The sequence below is a fragment of the Halyomorpha halys genome, unplaced genomic scaffold, assembly GCF_000696795.3.
Source record: "Halyomorpha halys isolate HHAL.00 unplaced genomic scaffold, Hhal_1.1 Scaffold12.1, whole genome shotgun sequence".
Taxonomy (NCBI): domain Eukaryota; kingdom Metazoa; phylum Arthropoda; class Insecta; order Hemiptera; family Pentatomidae; genus Halyomorpha; species Halyomorpha halys.
The window spans coordinates 1,291,156-1,313,641 of record NW_027109908.1 but is presented as its reverse complement, the minus strand read 5'-3'; the positions used below and the strand labels follow the sequence as shown (position 1 = coordinate 1,313,641).

The window sequence follows — 22,486 nt, the reverse complement described above, 5'->3', positions numbered from 1 at the left end:
ATTTTTTAAATGGTATAAATTTTTTTTTTTCGACTTGGTATCATGCTTAGGTCACGATATGTATTTTTATTAAGTTAAATATAATTAATTTATTTTCTCAAATGAAATATACAAATTAAAGTAGAATAATTTTCTTTTTTAAAAAATTAATGGTAATTTTTGAAAGTCAGATTTAAGAAGAAAAATAAATTATAACAAAAAAGAACATCACGTCTGTCTGTTACTTTTTTTACATATTGATTTTCCTCATAATTAAAAACAATTATTGACTCAAACTAAATACCAATTACAGATATTTTTTCCACTTAAGCATAGTTGTCAAAAAATAATTGTTAATAATTTATATTTTATGTTTCTCTGTCAAAACAAAATGATAAAGTTATAATAATAATAATTTTTAAAGAAATATTTACAAATAGCTCCTTAAATTGTATATTCCTTTACTTCTTTTTTTTTTTTTCAATTTGCTAATCACACTTTCTTTTTCTTTAATAAATAATAATAAAACAATCTGTATCGAAGTTAAATCTCAAATGCTAATTCATCCCTATTTTCTCAGTCTGCTGGTGTACCTCAGGGTAGTATCCTTGGTCCTATCCTTTATACAGTTTTTACAGCTGACATTCCAACCCATCCTAACACTATTCTCACCACGTATACCGATGACACATGCCTATTGTCAGTGAATAATGATCCTTCCATTGTATTCCAATCCCTCCAATCCCACATCACCACCCTCGAAGAATGGTGCCAAAACTGGAGGATTATATTAAATTCCAATAAATCCCACCAAATCACATTTACCCTTCGTCGTAAACCTTCGTCTTGCCCTACAGTATCTTTTAATAATACCCCAATCAATCCTGTTGAACAGATCCGTTACTTAGGACTCAACGACTGACATGGAATCCTCATACAAGACTGAAAAGACACGAAACTGCTCGTCGATTCCGACTATTTCAACATTTACTAGACAAACGGTTCAAACTTCCAATCCATTGCAAAAGACTGATCCACATGACTATTATAAGGCCTATTTGGACATACGGAGTTGAGCTATGGGGCTCCACTAAACCATCTAATTCCTCTCGAATCCAATCCTTACAGTTCAAAATCAAATCATCCATCAGGACCTCAATGTCCCTTATGTTGCCGATTTGGCCAGAACCAGATGCCAATCCTTCATAATATACTTCCCAACCACCCAAACCAACTCGTTTCTAACCCGGGTTCTCCTTCACTACCTAATGATCCTCCTAGACGTCTGAAAAGAAGATGATAAATTATTTTTAAAAATCTCAAATGTTCTTTATTATTATTTTTAAAACAACGTTTCGGCCAACCTAACCATCCTCAAGGACAATATTAAATATAAATTTACACTTCATATCGAACAATTAAAAACTGTTTGTAGGCTTTTCTGCTCAGGTCAATAAACTTAATCAATTTTGTCAGTTTTCCATTAAAAGTTTAAAACTTTTGATTACAGATTAACTTAAAACTATGTTTAAGACTTAACTTGGATAAAAATTATTTTATTTAAGCAAAAAAACTAGTCTGGAAGAAGTTATAAGATTACAAATAAATGAAAAGATTATTTATTTCATTCTTATTTAAACTTTGAATTTATATTTTAGGTACTATTATAGGAATAATAAATAATTATAATTGATATCAAATTACTTTCGTATTCATATTCGCAGAGTGATCTAAGAAGAGAACTTACAAGCGATGGTGCTCAAATACATGGAATTGCTATATACAAAGCATATCATACATATATATGGTTGGAGTGGGTAGCTTGTGGATAGGCAATATACTGGTCTATATTACACACTTCAAGGAGCAGGGTTCGAATACGGGTGTGGTAGATAATTAATTTCTGTTTCACTCCCCTGTGGCCCCGGGGTCCACCCAGCTTCATAAAATAGGTACTCTTAAGTGGGTAAAAATCCTGACCAAATCACCTCCTAGTACAACCGCTGGTCTAGTAGCAGTACTTCCTTACTGAGCACTGCACCCCTCCTTTATGGGTTGTAGCAGTACAGATTTAATTTTTTTTTTTTTTCATAACATAAATTTCTAAAAATACAACAACGTTGAATTAAGATTAATGTTGAAAAATATCTCATTAATTAATCTAATACATTAGTGAATAAAATGTTATGTTAAAATTTCGAAAATTTGAAAAAAAAAATGACAACTGGGTTTTTTTTTTTTCCTCGATGTTGAACAAGCTTTTGATCGAGTCTGGCATCCAGGTCTGCTCTATAAACTTCGTCAATTCCTACCCCCAACATATTTCCTTGTAATCCGCTCCTACCTCACTGATAGAACCTTTAAAGTAAATCATAACCTAGCCTACTCATCTCTCTTTTCACAGTCCGCCGGTGTTCCTCAAGGTAGTATCTGAGGTCCCATTCTTTATACGGTTTATACAGCTGACATCCCAACCCACCCTAACACAGTGCTAACAACATACGCTGACGACACATATATACTTTCTGTAAACAACGACCCAACTAATGCATCACAAACACTACAGGCACACATAACATCTATTGAAGAATGGTGTAAAAACTGGAGAATCAAAATAAATCCTGAAAAATCCCACCAGATCACCTTTACTCTCCGTCGTAAACCTCTGCCCTCCTGTCCTACAGTATCCTTTCTAGATACACCACTAACGCCTGTTGAACAGATTCGATACTTAGGACTCCATCTTGACAAGAGACTTACTTGGAATCCACACACAAGACTCAAACGACAAGAAACTGCTCGTAGATTCCGATTGCTACAACACTTACTTGACAAACGCTCTAAACTTCCCATTCATTACAAAAAATTAGTATACACTACAATAATCAGACCAATTTGGACATATGGAATTGAGCTCTGGGGCTCCACCAAACCATCAAATTCTTCCCGCATCCAATCGTTACAATCCAAAATCCTTGATGCTCCTTATTATGTCACAAATAAACTCATAAAGACCTTAACATCCCATTCGTTGCAGATTTGACCCAAAACAGATATGCGTCTTTTTATTCCAAACTCCTTAACCATCCTAACCCATTAATTCTTAATCTTTCATCCTTAACAATCCCTGATAATCCTCCGAGGCGTCTGAAAAGAAGATGGCCACGGGACCTTCTAGTTTAAATTAATGTTTGAAGTACCACCAATGGGTGGTTCCTTCCCAAGATTTTCAAGTGTATATGAAACATACAACATATTTACTTATTGTATTATTTTGTACAGTTGTAAATTACAATAAATAAATAATAAAAAAAATTAAAAAAAAGGTTTTTTTTTATTTATTTATTTAATGTGATTTACATCAGTACAAGTAATCAATACAATAAGTAAATATGTTGTATGTTTCATTTACACTTGAAAATCTTGGAAAGGAACCACCCATTGGTGGTACTTCAAGCATTAATTTAAATTAGAAAGTCCCGTGGCCATCTTCTTTTCAGACGCCTCGGAGGGTTATCAGGGATTGTTAAGGATGAAAGATTAAGAATTAATGGGTTTGGATGGGTAAGGAGTTTGGAGGGTTTTTTAAATATAATTTCTTAGGGATATGCTCAGTCCAATCCTGCGAGAAAACGTGCGCATAAAATCTTGCATTGTTAGCGGTACAAGGCGATGAACCACATTCTATCGAAAAAATAAATTTTCAAAAATTTGTTGAATGAAACATTGTGCAGCCTACAACAGGTCAAACGTTTTAGTTACTCCGCAGTTGAGGACAGATTTTGTTCCTTTTTTTAGGTTTTGGATTCCGATGGCTGTACGGTCGAATTACTAGGACAAAAGCCGAAAGATCTGTTTTCTTTAAATTTTTGTGCCAAAACGATGAGCCGACGTCTTCATCTTAAGTCCTCTTAACTTAACTTACCTTAAAATTTAAATCAGGCCATTACGCGCAAAGATAAACCATATTGGATTTAGTTCCCATATTTTTCACCTAGTTATATATTTCGCCTAACCATATATTAGTTTTGCTTAGCCATACGTTTCGCCTAGCAATATATTAGTTTTAAAGATATAAACTCCAAATGAAAAATTAATTTTTTTTTTTAACGTTTTGAAACAGCTGCCATTTTTTATTTCCCCTACTTATACTTGGCAGACTCGTCAATTTAGACTAGTAATGATACATAGTTTTCATTAAAGTAATAAAGAATTGGGTTGAAATAACTTTTTTTTTCTTGTAGGTCGAGTTTTCGTTCTGTTAAGCCCTTACGAAGTAAAAGTCATTATGGCCTCATAAATACTATGTTGCTGTCCTTATATTTGTTATTGGTTTTGTTTTGTTTTTTACTCTCTTCCTGGTTATTTCTGACACACGGGAGAATTATCTAACGATTACTACCAAATTATAACCATGGTCTCCAACCGATCAAGTTTTCTTTTTGTGGACAGCCATCCCGTCTCCCCAGGGCGGATTTGAACAGGCGCCACTGCAGTTGTTAAGACCTATCTCTCAACTCCCAGTTTTGACTCGCTATATATTTCGCTACTTAAAACTTCATCTTGACTAGAGACTTACTTGGAATCCCATTACTAGACTGAAACAACAAGAAATTGCTCGTTTATTCCGATTACTACAAGTACTTGACAAACGCTCTGAACTTTCCATTTACTACAAAAAAACTCTTATACTCTATGATTATCAGAACTACGATATTTGGACTTACGGAATTGAGCTCTGGGGCTCCACCAACCATCAAATTCCTCCCATATTCATTCATATCCTTTAATCTAAATTCCTTGATGTTCCTTATTAAGTCACAAATAAACTCATCCACAAAGATGTTAACATCCTATCGTTGCAGATTTGGTCTGAAATAAATATACCTCCTTTCATTTCAAAATTCTAACCCAAACTCATTAGTTCTTAATCTCTCATCCTTAACAATCGCTGATAATCCTTCGAGGTATCTGAAAAGAAGATGTCCACAGGATCAAATTTAAAGCCATGATTGAAGTACTAACATTGGATGGTTCCTTCCCAAGATTATCATATGTTCTTAAACATTTATCACATGTACTAATTATTTTTTTTTTTTTATACAGTTGTGAATTTCAATAAATTTTTAAATGAAAAAAATATATTTTGAACCGATTGTCATGGAAACCCGTTCACTTTACTTCTCTCGCTACGTTGCAGACGCTTGTTTAAAAGATTATTAAACTAACAATAAACAAATAATCGGACTAACAAAAGCGAAGTTACAGTACACAATTTTTTTTTATCTTATAATTTAAAACTAGGAAATGAGATATTTGCAATTTATTTGTTTTTAATTTCTAAGTGTGCGGCCTATTGAAAATTTAACTAACTGATTAAAAATTTCATATAGTTATACATTTTGTATTTATTTATTAATTTAAAAAAAACGTTTCCACAAGGTTATATGCGTAATCTTGTGGTAAAGTAACCACTAATTTTCAACCGATGATGCATGGTACTGAAATACCATGAGAAGTTATAGGACTGAATTATCATGAGATGTAGTTTCTTAAATAGATAACAGATTTTTTTTTTTTTTTTTTTTTTTATTTCATCGCTTTAGGTCAGAATTAAGATTTATTGTCTTGAAGATAATGTGTTATCCGAAATATTTTTATATCTTTATGGTTTTATTATCTGACAGACAAGACTTTGGAGATCAATGTTTTGTCACAACCCATTCAACTAAACTATTTTCATGAGATTACTTTTATTTATTTAATTTATATTTATTTACATGCCTTAAAACAGAAATAGTTTAATAGGAAAAACTCACAACAGACATATTTTCTCTCAAATTCTCAAAGAAGTGGAAAAATTATTTGTGAAATAAATATTCCATCCCTAACCATTACAATGAATACTGAGAACTAATACTAAATATATTGTGTTATATATTTAAGACTGCCTGAGCAACTCACAAGCAACAGTGGATGTAATTAAAGACATTTTTTTGTTTACTTGTTGGCCTTGGCTCTTGCAGTAATTCTTGAATAACATCTCTTTTTATATAATTTCGGAAAATAAATCGGGATCATTAACCTAAGGACGTTTAAAATGCTCCTGGATAACGAACTAGTTTTTGCTGATGTAATAAAATATATAATGCGTATTTTCCTATTATCGTAGTAATGAGTTACTTTGTGTCTTAGGGGATAACATTACTTCAATAACGTTAAACATGATGTTACTCAGTATGGGACACCAGTAGTGGTGAAATAATACAAGAGCCTAAGAGGAGAAAAAAGGCAGTTATCTCACCCCAATTTCTGATTACTTTGATGAAAACTATGTATAATTAATAGTAAAAATTGATGAGTCTGTCAAGTATAGGAAGGGGGAATAAAAAATGTCGGCTGTTTGAAAGCGATAAAAAAATTTAATTTTTCATTCGGAGCTCTATATCTTAAAAAGTAGGAACAACACAAGAAAACCTAAGAGAACGTCATTTAAAGATGAGCAAATTTGCTAAAATATGAGCCCTAAAATAGTTATTTACGTTAAATAATTCTCGAGATATAGCTTTTTAAAAAGCAACATTTCATAAAAATGTTGTATGTGGCGTACCGAAAGATCAGTAGTTAGTGAATTTATTTTGAAAAATTTATGTCTCAAAAACCATTTGACGTAAAGATGTCTATTAGCACTCAAATTAAAGCTAGTTTAATGAGATATAAAGTAGTTTATCTTCGTAGGAGTAATAGCTAACATCAAATTGCTAAAATAAATTGATTTATAGTTGTTCGGACAAATTTTCATTTGCCAAATTCAAATTCATATGTGAATATCATAAAAACTACTACCTCTACGAAGAACAGTGTCATAAACTACTTTATAGAAAGTCAAATTTCCTTCATTTCAGAAACCATTGGACGTAGAGACATTGTTTATTATGTTCATCTTTGTAGGAGTAGTAGTCTATGATATTTGACAAAATAAACTCACAAAATGTTAATTTCTAGTTGTTCGTATAAAATGTTGGATTTATGAAAAAATATATTTCTAGATCCATAAGAAGCACGCATGTCTGCCAACACTCAAAATAAAGAAAATTTAACTTACTATAAACTACTTTATGACACTTATCTTCATAGAGGTAGTAGTTTTTATGATATTCACATATGAATATGAATTTGGCAAATGAAAATTTGTCGGAACAACTATAAATCAATTTATTTTAGCAAATTCCATGTAAACTATTACTCTTACGAAGATAAACATCATAAACTACATTATAGCTCATTAAACTAGCTTTAATTTGAGGGCTAATAGACATCTGTACGTGAAATGGTTTTTGAGATATAAAGTTTTCAAAATAAATTCATTAACTACTGATCTTTTAGTACGTCCCTTACAACGTTTTTATGAAATGTTGCTTTTTAAAAAGCTATATCTCGAGAACTATTTAACGTAAATAACTCTTTTAGGGCTCATATTTTAGCAAATTTACTCTTCTTTAAATGACGTTCTCTTAGGTTTTCTTGTGTTGTTCCTACCTTTTAAGATATATAGCTCCGAATGAAAAATTAGTTTTTTTTATCGCTTTGAAACAGCCGTCATTTTTTATTCCCCCTACCTATACTTGGCAGACTCATCAATTTTGATTATTAATTATACCTTGTTTTCATTAAAGTAAACAAAAATTGGGGTGAGAGAACTGCCTTTTTTCTTCTCTCGGGCTCTTGTACTATATACTATCGGTCCGATTAACGCATACTTGTAATTTAAATATCCAACAGTAAGGATCTTGTTAATTGTCCCTTTTATTTCGTAATAAGAAAGAATGCTTCATAGGCAATTATTTTAGTATTTCCTCTACGAATTCGCAGCCTCCTCATCATTCATCTTCATCATTTAATATTTTGAACCATCAGTTCTGAAAATTTATTGATAGGAATCAACTAGATCTATTAATTTTAATTAGTCGAGTTATAACTATTATAGAACACGAATCCCTCTAGGAAAAAACAATATAATGTTTCAATCAATGCCATACAACTGTCTCCAATCACCATCACAATTAGATTAATTACATGATATAGCGATGAGTTCGCTGAACATACGTCGAGGTTTCCTTATGTTCTAAGAATTTGTCTGATAAGACTGATCAAGCTATCTGAGAAAAACTGATTAATATATTTTCTAAATGTTTATAATAATTGTATTTATTTTGTTTAATCAATTATAGTTGATTATGTGAAGAGGAAAGAGGAAGAAATTATATCGCGATTGGAAATTATTTTTTTGTTCTTTTTTTTTTTTTAATTCTTATTTTATTTACACCACGTCATGTCTGTTCTAGTAACTGACAAAAAATCATTTTAAGATAAACATCTACAACTGTCATATCGATATTTTTGATGGAGTATAAAATATCTGTTAATATTAGATTTACTTTGTTAATTATCCATTTACTTTCAATTCGTAAACTGGAGCACTTTAGATATTTACATTTTCATTTTCCTTAGAGGAAAATAGTTACGATATTACGTAACTCTCATTTAGCTTAAAATATGAATAAGGTTAATACATAAATTTAATGGGTCGAAAGTTCTGGTTTAATCATAAATAGTCGTAAAATAAAATAAAAAAGGGAAAGGAAATATATCTGTTTAGCATACTTTTACATCGAAAATCAAATACTTTATGTTCGTTTTTATTTAGAGTTATTGCAAATTTATATTCAACAGTTTTTCTACACCCAGAGGAACCGATATCTATATGATTGTCCAATTGTAAGAAGAATTCCAAAATTTAAAAACGTGTACAAGAAGTACAATTTTATTTGGAGGGATTCGACGGATTCAAGGAATAGCTATAACGGGGCAGTTTGCAGCTTTGGGAGTTGAGGGTTTAACAACTGCAGTGGCGCCTGTTCAAATCCGGCCTGGGGGGTTGGGTTGGCTGTCCCACGAAAAGAAAACTTGATCCCCCACTATGGTTATAATTTGGTAGTAATCGTTAGATAATTCTCCCGTGTGTCAGAGATAACAAGGTAGAGAGTAAAAAAAAAAAAAAAATAACAAATATAAGGACAGCAACATAGTATTTAAGAGGCCATGATGATATTTATTTCGTGAGGGCTTAACAGAACGAACACTTGACCTACAAGAAAAAAATCAGTTATTTCACCCCAATTCTTTATTACTTTAATAAAAACTATGTATAATTACTAGTCTAAATTGATGAGTCTGCGAAGTATAAGGGGGAATAAAAAATGGCAGCTGTTTCAAAACGTTAAAAAAAATTAATTTTTCATTTGGGGTTCTCTATGTTTAAAACTACCAACACTAGAACATCTAAGAGAACATTATTTAAAGTAGAGTAAATTTATTAATAATATAGTTATTTACCTTCAATTGTTAAAATAAAGTATTTTATAATGTTTATCTTCTTAGGATAGTAGCTTTCATGATATCTGACAAATAAATTCACAAAATGTTGATTTCTAGTTGTTCGGACAACAATTTTTTCATAAATCAAACTTATTGTCCGAACAACTATCAACCAATTTATTTTAGCAAATATCATGAAAACTACTATTCTTAAGAAGGTATAAGTCATTAATATGAGTGCTAATAGACATCTGTACGTCACACAGTTCCTGAGATATAGAATTCTCAAAATAAATCAACTAACTACTAATCTTTCAGTTGATTTTTAAGAAATTTTGCTTTTTAAAAAGCTATATCTCGAAAACTATTGGACGTAAATAGCTCTTTTAGGGCTAATATTTCAGAAAATTTACTCTTCTTTAAATAATGTTCTCTTAGATTTTCTAGTGTTGTTGGTAGTTTTTAAGATGTAGAGCTCGGAATGAAAAATTAGTGTTTTTTTAAAGTTTTGAAACAGCCGCCATTTTTTAATCCCCCTACCTATACTTGGCAGACTCATCAATTTTGACAAAGTAATAAAAATTGGGGTGAGATAACTGCCTTTTTTCACCCTGGCTCTTGTACTAATAGTGGTTTTGTTTATTTAAGTCAGTCTGGCTTTTGAATGATGACTGTCATGCTAACTGATCATTTAATATTTTTCAATTTGTTTAAAATTATTTTTAATAGTTTCGAAATTAATATTTTATTGACGAAAGATAAAAATTAAGTTATATATAATCTTTTAACTTTCTTGAGATTGGTTATTACTGTTTGAATAAAATCAATTGTATCCGAATTAAAGTCTCAGAACATTCTTTATTTTCTCAATGTTTTGGCCAATTCGACCAACCTCAAGGAAAATCTTAACAAACCAGTTTATGCTCACATAAATTATTTTTAAAAAATGTTTGCAGGCTATACTACCCAGGTCCCTAATTTCAGTAAAAATTGCCCTATTTTGTCACTATTTCATTTATTTTAAACTTTTAATTATAATCAATTTAACTCTATTAAGCTTATTAGTTTATTCAAATATAATCTTAACTAATTACTTACACACAGCCACCTTGATAGTAATTGTAACTGCAGGCTACACATTATTGGTCAAATTCAACTATGTTCCTCAATAAATAAATTCCTCTAAATTATCAAAATTTAAGTCTATGGTTATTACTTTTCCATGTCGATACTCTCCTCTTTTAGGTCTGCACAGTATAAATCTTTTTCAGATTCATTCAATAGCAATCCAACTTTTTCATATTTCCATTGAAGATACAATAATTATGAATTAACATCCAAAAAATGTTTCAAAATAATCTGTTTTAACCATATTTAATATATAAAAATATCCATAACAGGTCCTGGTTGGGCTACTCCTGCAGACGCCATCAAGAATGCTAAAAGAGAGAAGTTACTTTACATTACCTGTGTTCAATTGGACCCAACCAAGCCAGATTATCTAGCAACAGTAGACATTGATCCTGAAAGTGAAACGTACTCCAAGGTAATAGAAGCTTCAATAGTCATATAAATGTTTTATTTACAAAGTTTAACGTAACACTTAATTTATTTAGGTGATACACAGATTAAAAATGCCCAATGTTGGAGACGAACTTCATCATATGGGATGGAATTCATGTTCAAGCTGTTACAATGACCCGACTAAATCTAGGAATAAACTGATTCTTCCTGGAATTAATTCTAGCAGGATTTATGTAGTCGATACATCAAATGAAAAAGCTCCAAAACTCCATAAGGTATAAATTAGTGTTATTTCAATAGGATATAAAATACATAGTAATCAAATTTTAAGTTTATTTAAAAAATGGTGCAAGATCTATGGCTTACTTTTATTTATAACCATTTGTTTAATTAAGTTCAATTATTATATTTCTTTATTGCCTGATATAGTTATTGTAACAATTATATTTCTTTTTAATAACTAATAATCAAGGGGTTTAGCCTTGTGATACAATATACCCCTCAAGATTTAAAATGGTATAATTATTGAATAATTTGAATTAATAAAATAATCTAATAAAAAAAAAGATAAGAATCAAAATAATCTGTCAAAGAATTTATAATAATTGTTCTGGATATCATTTTCTTGGAAGTTGTTTGTTCTTTTCATTAAGATGAATGAGGTGAAAAATGAACTTCCTTCAGAATACTATCAAAATTCTATATTTTTGAACATTTCTTGTTAATTCATTTTTGTGCAACCATGTTCAAATACTGAGTTGAAATATAATTTCTTGTAGTTTCCTTTTGTATTTAGGAATGTAGTTTCCTTCTAGCTTATTTTTCATTAGGAATTGGGTGAAAACCACAAAAACATATTTGTAATAAAAGGTTTTGCAACTTCACCTCCTACATTTTTAGTATTCAAGTCTGATTAATTTATAGATTATAATAATAATATTTATATTCTTAACAGGTTATAGAAAAAGAAGAATTGCAATCAGTTGGAGTAACATCAGCACACACAGCTCACTGCCTTCCAGATAATACTGTTTTACTTTCTACACTAGGTGATACTAAAGGAAATAATCTAGGAGATCTTATTTTATTGGATGGAGATACATGGAAAGTTAAAGGTATCTTTAGTTGTAAATAGGGAAATAAATGACAAAGAAAAATATATCTGAATGGTAGTTTTATATATCTATTGATGTATAAAAAATATCGATATTTTAGGCCTCAATATTTTTAATCTTTTAAAGTAGAATGAGAAATTGGTTTAAATTAAACTTCAGGAAAGGGTGATGTAAAATAACAAGCCTTTGATGTTTAATAGGAACAATTAAATATTTATACCTTTTAAAATAAATCATACTTGTCAAAAAAAATATAAATTACATAATAGAAAAAATTAGTTAAAATGCTTAATGCATAGACAAAATCAAAAAAGGAAGAAAATTAATATTCATAAGATGATCGGGGTTGCGGTCGGCTAAAGAAGATTTTTTTATTTGAGTATTTTTGCTGACCATCTCATATTAATCTATGGCCAGCAGCAGTTAACACATCATTAAAAATTAATATTTAATAAATCACTAAAAATCTGTCATTATATTAACATTTATTATTACAAAGATTTATTTCTTAGAATTTGTGGAAATGAATTAAAAGAACAACATAAAAATTTTAGAAAAATAAGGAAGGCAATTGATATTGAGTAATGACTGAAACCTGTCAACTTCAATATTAAAAAAAAAAGTATTATGGAAATGGAAAAAAAAAATTAAACACATATTCCTTAAATGTTTCTTATAATTTTTTTTAGTTCTTCAGTTTTTTGTTATTATTTTTTTTCCAAGCTTAAATTTTAATATTGATATTAAAACACACATAAACTCACTTTATTTCCGAATCTTGAATATACAATAAGCTATAATGTAGGTTATTATAATAATAATAAAATTGTAAGTCGGACGCAATGAAATTAAAGTTTTTTAATAATTTGTTTTTTTTTCTAGGTTTATGGACAGTAGGAGGGGAGAAAGGCGAATTTGGCTATGATTTTTGGTATCAACCATACTGGGACGTACTCATAGCTACTGAATTTATATCCCCTTATAATTGGTTTAATGGAGAAACTTTTGAAGTGATTAAAGACAAAGGTATTTTGTCATATTTAAATATATTAACTGTTCTAACAATAATTAACAAGAATAAAATTGTATACAGACTTTATACTTTATTATATTACATTATAGTAGAGAAACAATTAAATATTCAGATGTTGGAATAAAATTTTATTTGGGAATACAGGGTATTCTTTTTAGATGGCCTGGCTTAATTTCTCTTGATTGAACAATATTATAAAAAAAAAAAATTATGTTTAATGTTTTTCAGCCTAGTTTAAGATTCCAACCTGTTTTTGAAAAAAAAAAAAAAAACAGAACATACAGGGTGTCTCAGGTCCTGTACAACTTTAAAATTTCAAATAGGAACCTAGGCCTTCCGATACATCATTTTAATTAATTTTTTAAACTGAAATGAATGGTGCAACCAGATATTAAATTGGTCAATAAATTACATATGGTTACATAATCAATGGTGCAACCAGATTTTAAATTGGTCAATAAGTTACATAGTTATGGTACAAAGTTAAAGAAAAAATAATAATTTTCGGTATCTATATATTCTTCTAATTTTCCTCCAGAGCATCGGTGAAGAATGATACTATAGCTTGATGGATGTCCCACATCTCAAATCTCTGTGGTATCCCATATCTCTGTGGGTGAGAAATTATTTAAATCATCACTATATATAAATTAGATCATAGATCATAGGGTGGTCCAACCTGTTGGCCTCCTTTATCACCCGATTTAACTCTGGTAGACCTTTTCTTGTGGAAGTATTTGAAAAACAGGGTTTATGCCAATCAAAACCCTACAATATCAATTGAAGAACTGCAGCAAAGAGTGAAAGATGCTAGTCGATTGGTCTCTCTTCAGTCCACCAGTGTACCGAGACTGAGACACCCCGTATGTCTTTTTTTTTTTTTAAAATAGGTCAGAATCTTAAACTATCCTGAAAAATATCAAATACGTATTTTTAAAATGTTATCTGACCAAGAGAAATTGACTGCCAGACCTTCTAAAAAGGACACACTCTATAATTACTTCTAATAATATATTTTTAAAATAATCTATAAATTACGATGGTAACTTTTTGTTTTTAAGCTTTGAGTGGAAGAACATTAAATGTGTACTCTTGGAAAGAAAAAAGACTTGTTCAAAAAATTAATTTAGGAGATGAAGGAGCTGCTCCACTTGAAGTAATTATCAAGTTTTATTTTCCTAACTAATTAATAAAATTTTCATATAAATAACATAGAGGTAATTTTCTCATAATTAATTATGGAGATAAAAATTGAATTAAATTTAAATCACTTCCTATCACTATGTATCAGTGTTTCAAAATAATCTTTTGTATTTAGATCAGGTTTTTACACGATCCTAAGTCGCAACAGGGATTTGTTGGTTGTGCATACACATCAACAGTTTTAAGGTAATTATTTTGCCTTTTAACAATAAAAAGTAGTAGTAATATTAAATGAATTATTATTAAAAATGAATCCTACTCAAAAACTAACAATAAAAATAAAGTTGTTTACTATAAATACATTTTTTTCTTAAGGATTTTCAGAAAAGATGATAAAACGTGGGCAGCTGAAAAAGTCATTTCGATTCCTCATGTCAAAGCTAAGAACTGGGGACTTCCCATAATTCCTGGTAATCTTAATTGATAAAGTTATATATTAATATTTATAGTTATGGTCTATTTTATCCTATTTTTGTTTTAATATTTTATAGTATTTTCTTGTGCTATTTTAGAATTAATTTATTCGTCATTAATTTAATTGTTCATTAAAATAGGTCTGATCACTGACATATTAATATCTATGGACGATCGCTGGCTGTATATATCAAATTTTCTGCAAGGTGAAATACACCAGTATGATATTACAGACCCAGCTAATCCAAAACTTGCATCCAGTATATCTCTTGGTGGTCTTCTCACACAAAAAGAACTTGTGGATCCAGAAGATGCAAAGGTAAATTATAATAAAGAGTTAAACAAAATATTTATAGATAGATAGAATGATGTATTTATTGGATTATATTACAACGTAACCATGGAGTCTGACCCTATTGGTGTTAGTAAATTAGTATATTAATATAATAAATATAAGTTAAACCTATGGGCCTAGGAAAACACAAGAAGGCTACAGGCTAAGATATAATGAAGAGATCTACAGAAAAATCAAAAACCTGAAAACCGAGATGAGAATCAGAAGGCTGATGTTCTATGGGCAAATGAAGAGGATAAAGGAGAAAAGATTGAATAAGAAGATCTTTAAAAAAACTTTTAGCTACTAAAACATGTCAGGATACACGAAGCAAATGAGAGAGGAATTAAAGAGACTTACAATTTTGGATACCGACTGTCTAGATAGAGATACGTACAGGAAAACATTGAAAAATCTCACCAATATTGGAAGAGGAAAAAAGTGGTATGAAGAAAGAAAATAAAGACTGTCAAGGATCATGAAACTGCAATGGGAAGAAAGAAAATCAAGACTCCCAAAGAAGCCTTACCATTGATATTGACGTGGTCCTTAATGGCGGATACATGATAAAAAAAAAAAATACAAGTTAATATTAAAATACCCTGTTTTGATTATAATTTTTAATACAAACGTGTGAACTGAAACTAAATATCTTGATAAATACATCAATATAATACCTTCTAAATTTAATATATTATATAGTTAAAATTTAGTATTGTAAAAATAATTATAATAGAAGATAAAGTGTATATTTTCTAACTATAACTAATTTGATATACAGTAAAAGAAAACTGTCGAAAGTTCCTAAAATTTAAATTTCTTTAGGAGGCAATAATGCTGTTTTAAAAGTTACCAAAATTAATCCTTATTAATCTTTATGTATAAATAAACACACACATACAAATATAGAATTATTTTAAAACTAAGTATTTGTAATTGTGGAACCAAAAACACTCATAAGAAAATAAAACTCATTGATTAAGTGTTTAATACTTTTAAGATTTAAAACATTCTCCAATGATAAATCATCCGTGGCAGCATCAATGAAGGTTTCTTTATCTATAGGTCTCCAGGAACGAACACTGAAGCATCTGAAGTTTTTTCAGCATTACTCAAAACTTATTTTTGAAGCTTATATATTTTCTAAAATAAACAATTTAATCAGAAGTAATATAATAGAGCAATTAGTAAAGACACTTAATTGTCTAAAATTTACTACAAGTAAAGATGCTTCATAACTTGAGCTTGTTAACGATGTAATAATCAATTTAGAATGTAGAAAGACTGATTTGTTTTACTTCATTGGTGCAAATAAATATAAATCAATTTATTGTATAATTTCCAATAATTTTTAAAGCCTTTATTCGAAACATGTTATAGGAACCTCTTATTATCCAAGGGGTGAAAATGGAAGCTGGCCCTCAGATGATACAGCTCAGTTTGGATGGTCGTCGTCTTTACGTCACCAATTCTCTCTTCTCCGCCTGGGATAGGCAACTTTATCCTCATCTTTGCAGGTATAAAAAATTCTAGTTTAGGTTTTCCTTAATAACAATTGTAATAATTTTATTTATTAAAAATAAAATAAAAATAATTTTGATAGTTATATAAAACTTATTTCAAATATAAAAGATACTTTGGGTTCAAATTAAGAACATTAATATCAAATGGATAATAGAATTATATTTAACTTTTAGAATGTAAAAAAGACTCTTAATCTCAGGGCAGGTTACTAGCAATCAGAAACAGGCATTTACAATAATTACAATTAAAATCTATTTTACACATGTATCTAACTTTATGTATACAAAAACTAACCAAGCTCTACGATCTTCTTTCGTTGATTCCTGGTATCTTCTTTGTTCTTAATCTTATTGTCCTCGCGTCCAAAATGGCTTCCTCTTCTTGCCAGACAGAAATTCATGAGGACCTCCTCATCTTGGAGACATCCTTTCACCTCTCTCTCCACACAAAGACTCTTTCCCCTCCAAAAACCAAAACCTGCCTTGAGGTTACATGTAAACATCGATTGTTGCACAACAGTTAGGGATTTTTCCAAATGATTTACTTTCTGAATATTATTCATTAGCACTATTTCTTGATTTCTATTTTTCCTTTAATTTTCTATATTTTCAATTATGAGGGGACGAGTTAAAATAGTTTTTATGATATTTGAATCTGCTCAACGGGCCTTGATTCAAACGTACCGCCATCTTAGTTCTGTTTTGAATCACGAAGCTATTATAAACAATGAAACTTGGTTAGCTTGCTTTTTGGATAAACAAAACAAATTAACAATCTTAAAATGATACATAAAATAAACATATTAAAAACCCTTTATACATCAAAATATATTATTTACTCAAAAAGAGCATATTACACAATATTATATATTTTTTTAAATTTTGTCTCTTCTAAGATACAAATACATTCATATACATAATATTTTTTCCCACAGTGTAATACCAAATATTTTCTTTTTTTACTTTCACTTACATATGGATGTAACACATGGAGTAAGAGGAAGTTTTATGAATTGCGAAATTTGGAATTTGACTTTTTGGCAGAAATATACATTTTGGTTCCCCTGAGTGCAAATATACAAGGCTCACAAAATGGTCTATGGATGTCTGTGAGAACAGTCTAGCTAAAAAATGAAAATTTATAAGAAACTAAAATTACATATTTATGTTATAGCAACTTTTTTCATAAAATGAACTTTATAGAATTGATTTTACAATTTTTTTTTTCAGTTTGCTCAAAAACAGTTAATTTTATTTAAACTCAATATATCAATGTTAAATGATCTTTATTATCAGCTAGTTTTTATTCTCATTGAAGTAGTTTAAAAGGACTTAAATGCCGAGTTTTTCAAAAAATTTTCCACTGAAGTACCATTAATTTTGTTAATTTGAAATTATTAACTTTTTTGTATTGTTAATAGCAATAAAATATATGAATGAACAATGAAAGAATTTGATAATTAATTAAAATAGAAAACAGAGAATTAGAGTCAACATTTTGGAGTAGTGGTTCCCAAACTTTTTTTTTCTGCAGCACCTTTATTGAGCTGAAAAGAATTTTCTGCTCAATTATTCTTTAAAATTTTGAATATGCAGGAAAGAAAAAAAAAATAGTGCAAAGCATGTGCTGGAATGCACTGTATATTTTATATTTAAAATCACAAATAACATCCATTAAGAATGGTGTCACAACTGGAGAATCAAAATAAATGAAAACAAATCCCATCAATCAACTTTACTCTCCGTCATAAATCTCTACTCTCCTGCCCAACTGTATCTTTTTATAATATCCCACTAATATCTGTTGAACACATTTGCTACTTAGGACTCCTTCTTGACAAGAGAATTACTTGGAATCCCCATACTCACAAATGCTCGTAGTTTCCCATTACTACAACACCTACTTGACAAATGCTATAGACTTCCCACTTACAACAAAAAACTCTTATAGCATATTATGTATTATCAGACCTATTTGGAAATTTAGAATTGAGCTTTGTGGCTTCACAACCCACCAAATTCCTACTGTATCCAATCCTTACAATCCAAAATCCTTGATGCTCCTTATTAGTTCAAAAATAAACTCATCCATAAAGACCTCAACACCCCATTCGTTGTAGATTTGGCCCGAAATAGATATAACTCTTTTCATTCCAAAATCCTTACCCACCCAAACCCATTAGTTCTTGGTCTCTCATCTTTAACAATCCCTGATAATCATTCGAGGCGTCTGAAAAGATGATGGCCATGGGATCTTCTAATTTAAAGCCATGATTGAAGTACCACTGTGTGGTTCCTTTCCAAGATTATTATGTGTTCTGTAGCATTCATCACATTTAGTTATTGTATTTTTTTTATACAGTTGTAAATTTCAATATAAATAAAAAAAATTTCTTTTCTTCCTTTTTTTTTTGTAATAATTGGAGAAAGTGGCATTCGCTTACGGCACCCCTGGTTTATGCTTGGGCCACCCCAGTTCGGGAAATACTGGCTTAGAGAAGGAAAAAACCGCGACATCCGAGCATCCTTGATCTCTTCCGATTCCAGTCATATGTACATAGCTTTATTATATTTTGTTACTTTGTTGTATTCTTGGCAAAAACAAAGTTGATATTTGTTTCAATATGTAGAGAAACTTAGAATACATTTTTTTAGCAACAGTAAAATAAAAATTAATTGTTTGAATTCTTCATGTTCCAGGATGGTAAGTGAAAGTTGTGTGATACACCATACCTGATTTTTTTAATATACATTAAATACATCTTTGAAAAATGGGTCCTGCTTATAATTTTTTTTTCAGTTTCAAGAAATAAACTTATTACATTAATTAAAAATATTTTAATTTTCAGGAATGGATCTGTATTACTACAAGTAGATGTTGATCCTGTTAATGGTGGAATGAAATTAAATGAAAATTTTGTGACAAACTTTGGGGCGGAACCCGATGGTCCAGTATTGGCCCATGAATGCAGGTAATATATTCTTCTCTTCTCTTTTTTAGCTTCCCTATTTAGTGCCTTTCAGCATAAAGGAGCATTCAGCCAGGAATTCCATCTTAATCCTTCCCTTTTTCTAGCTAGGTTTCTCGCCTGTCCGAGGTCCTTCCCCCCTCCCCCTACAGAGTCACTTAATGTAGTTGAGATAGGACATCGTAGGGCTGCCCCTGGGTTTTATGCCATTTGGGACATATTCCATGGTCTTTGGAGGATCTCTGTGGTCATCCATCCTGATAATATGGTCAAACCACTTTAGCTGACGAGTTTCCAGGAGCTCTTTCAGTGGGGCTATTGTAGTGGAAAATTGGTATTATTATTTAGTTTGTAAATAAAACAGTGGCGACACTGCTCCTCTGACAGAAAACCTTTGTTTTGAGGTAGTCTGTCAGGGCGTCTATTGGTGAAAACACACGCTCTTTGTCTATGTTTATAAAACCCTCCCTTAATTCCAGAACAGCTATCTGCAGTTCCTGACAAATCTTTTCATTGCGAACTCAGTCCCCCCTTGTTTTTCCAATCATCCTTCACATAAATTTCATTTTGGCAGTGGTGATTCTACTCTCCTGTCAGTCTGTTAATATACAACTCTCCGCTCCATACAAAAGTATGAGTAGATATACTGTTTTGAAGATGTGTAGCTTGAAATCTTTGCCTACTTCTCTCTTCCCTACCATAGTGTTACATATCTGGTAGTAAACTGCAGGTAATATATTAAATGTTTTAATTTATTTACTTAGTCTATTTTAGAACCCTATATGAAAAGATTCTTACTAAAAAATTTATCAATACGATTTTTAGTATAATAAGCCTTCTTTCTTTCTGAATGATGCTAGTATTGAGACAGGAATGAATCAATCCGTAATCCTTAATCAAAACCAAAACTTTTCCTCTTATCCCTGAAAAAGTTATAAAGATTTTAGTTAGAAAATCAGCTTTATTTCGGAACATAATGCAGGCTTTAGACAAAGTTTGGCATGAAGGATTTATCTTTGAAGTTGATAAGATAGCACTCTGTCGGGACAATATGCTCTACTCTTAGGGTCTTATAGAATGTCTATTTTTATTAATTCACATTTTAAAAATGTGATTAGTGGACTTTTGTTATTTACAGATTATAACGAGTCGTTATTAATCGTCCTCTCTTTTTCGTTAATATTTACTATCATTCCAATTGATCACACATTGTTTAGTATGCCATCAAATATGAACATGGGTTACGTGGCTATTCTTCTAGTTTTTTTCATCAGTTTAAACTTGAATACTAGGCAGCTCAAGCTGCTAAAAACATTATCACAGCATTCAGTGATTGAATTGCCAATATTTTTTATATTTTCTTAGCTTGTGGATCTTTATAAGACTTAAAAAATATTATTGTAGTTTTTGAATATATGTAGACAATATTTTACAAGTTCTTTCTGTTTTTAGATATCCTGGAGGAGACTGTACATCTGATATCTTCCTGGCGAAAGACTAATACCTTATCCCTAGCATCTACAGTAAATTAATGAATAACAAATATCAAATACACTTATAGAAAATTTTCATTATAATCTCATCATATGTAATTGAATATTTTTTGATTATAAATAAATAAATAACAAAAAAAAACAAAAAAAAAAAAACATGGCCTTTATGAACGAGATAGGCTTTAAGTAAAATAGTTCAGACCACACCTTGAATTCTCATTAGACAATATACATGAACATTCCTGTGTTAGTACTTTGAAGAGTTTTAGTTTGAAAGAAGATATGATAATTAGAGTAGGATTAGTTACGGACTTACCTTCTGTTTTTATTTACTCGCCTCTTTTAACATTTTCAGTGAACAGGTTTTGTTTAATTTAGATATTCCCTAGGGTTAATTGTGAATACATTGTTGGGTGATATTATCATATATATAATTTGTTGTTATTGCTGTTATGAATGGGGTGGGCTGTATTTATAATGGATTTGAAATAAATTATGAATGGTAAAAAAAAAAAAAAATGAAATAAAGCCTCTTATCTTGAATGAGTTATAAAAAAATAAACTAATTTTATGGAGTTTAGCCCTAAGGATGTACAATATGGTTTAGTTGGGTTAGTATTTAAATTAATTTTGACTATTGCTTTAATAGGATAATATAGTATAATAAAAGGTATTGCAATTTTACTTGGTTGTGGATAGGTTATTATTGGTGGTTTGGTGAAGAATCACCCACTCATCCTCAATTATTGATCATAAGCAAGAAATGCAATTGCTCTGAAGAGAGACTGACGACTGACTATGACCCTGTTTACAATTGGGTTCAGAACCCCTTACTATTTTTTGGCCTCAGGAAGTTCTTTTCCAGCTTTTAAATTCTTACCAAACCACTCTTTTAATTCAGTTTTGGAGTCTCAAGCATCTGTATTTATTTTTCTCTCTGTTATAAGAATTTTTGGTTCCTCGGAACCTACCCATTAATTCATGTAATTCAAAATCAGTTTTTATTTCCTTTCAATGATAGCCTCTTTCTTATTTATTTTCTTCTTAAATAAAATATTTATTGTTTTGATGGGCATAAAATCTCAATTACAGTACTGTTTTGATGGGCATTCAATCTCAATTATAGTACTGTTTTGATGGGCATTAAATCTCAATTACAGTACTGTTTTGATGGGCATTAAATCTCCAGTGGGTTAAGATAAGAAAAAAAAAATGTTGATATTAGTCGTTTAGGTTATAGGCCATTCTCACAGAAATGGGCAGTTTTAAGTTTAGGTTACAGGCCATTCTCACAGGGAGAGGCAGTTTTAAGTTTAGGTTTACAGAAATGTTAAAGTACTCCAATGAACCTGTAAAAAAAACAGCGCTGTTTTGATAGGCATTAAATCTCAATAACAGCGCTCTTTTTTTTACAGGTTCATTGGAGTACTTTAACATTTCTGTAAACCTAAACTTAAAACTGCCTCTCCCTGTGAGAATGGCCTGTAACCTAAATTTAAAACTTCCTCTTTCTGTGAGAAT

General features: G+C 30.2%; 1 protein-coding gene across 1 annotated transcript in view; it reads left to right on the top strand.

The window, feature by feature from the left end:
* LOC106679339 (methanethiol oxidase) overlaps positions 1–21,280 on the top strand; it is a 23,309-nt gene extending 2,029 nt beyond the window's left edge. Inside the window, exons 2-12 of the mRNA XM_014418449.3 lie at positions 10,758–10,903; positions 10,974–11,156; positions 11,837–11,996; positions 12,879–13,022; positions 14,091–14,185; positions 14,348–14,418; positions 14,548–14,642; positions 14,787–14,965; positions 16,361–16,497; positions 19,353–19,475; positions 20,925–21,280. Coding sequence (XP_014273935.1) covers positions 10,758–10,903; positions 10,974–11,156; positions 11,837–11,996; positions 12,879–13,022; positions 14,091–14,185; positions 14,348–14,418; positions 14,548–14,642; positions 14,787–14,965; positions 16,361–16,497; positions 19,353–19,475; positions 20,925–20,973 — 1,382 coding nt within the window. The 3' untranslated portion in view covers positions 20,974–21,280. The remainder of the gene's footprint in view (positions 1–10,757; positions 10,904–10,973; positions 11,157–11,836; positions 11,997–12,878; positions 13,023–14,090; positions 14,186–14,347; positions 14,419–14,547; positions 14,643–14,786; positions 14,966–16,360; positions 16,498–19,352; positions 19,476–20,924) is intronic.
* Positions 21,281–22,486: the final 1,206 nt, after the last annotated feature.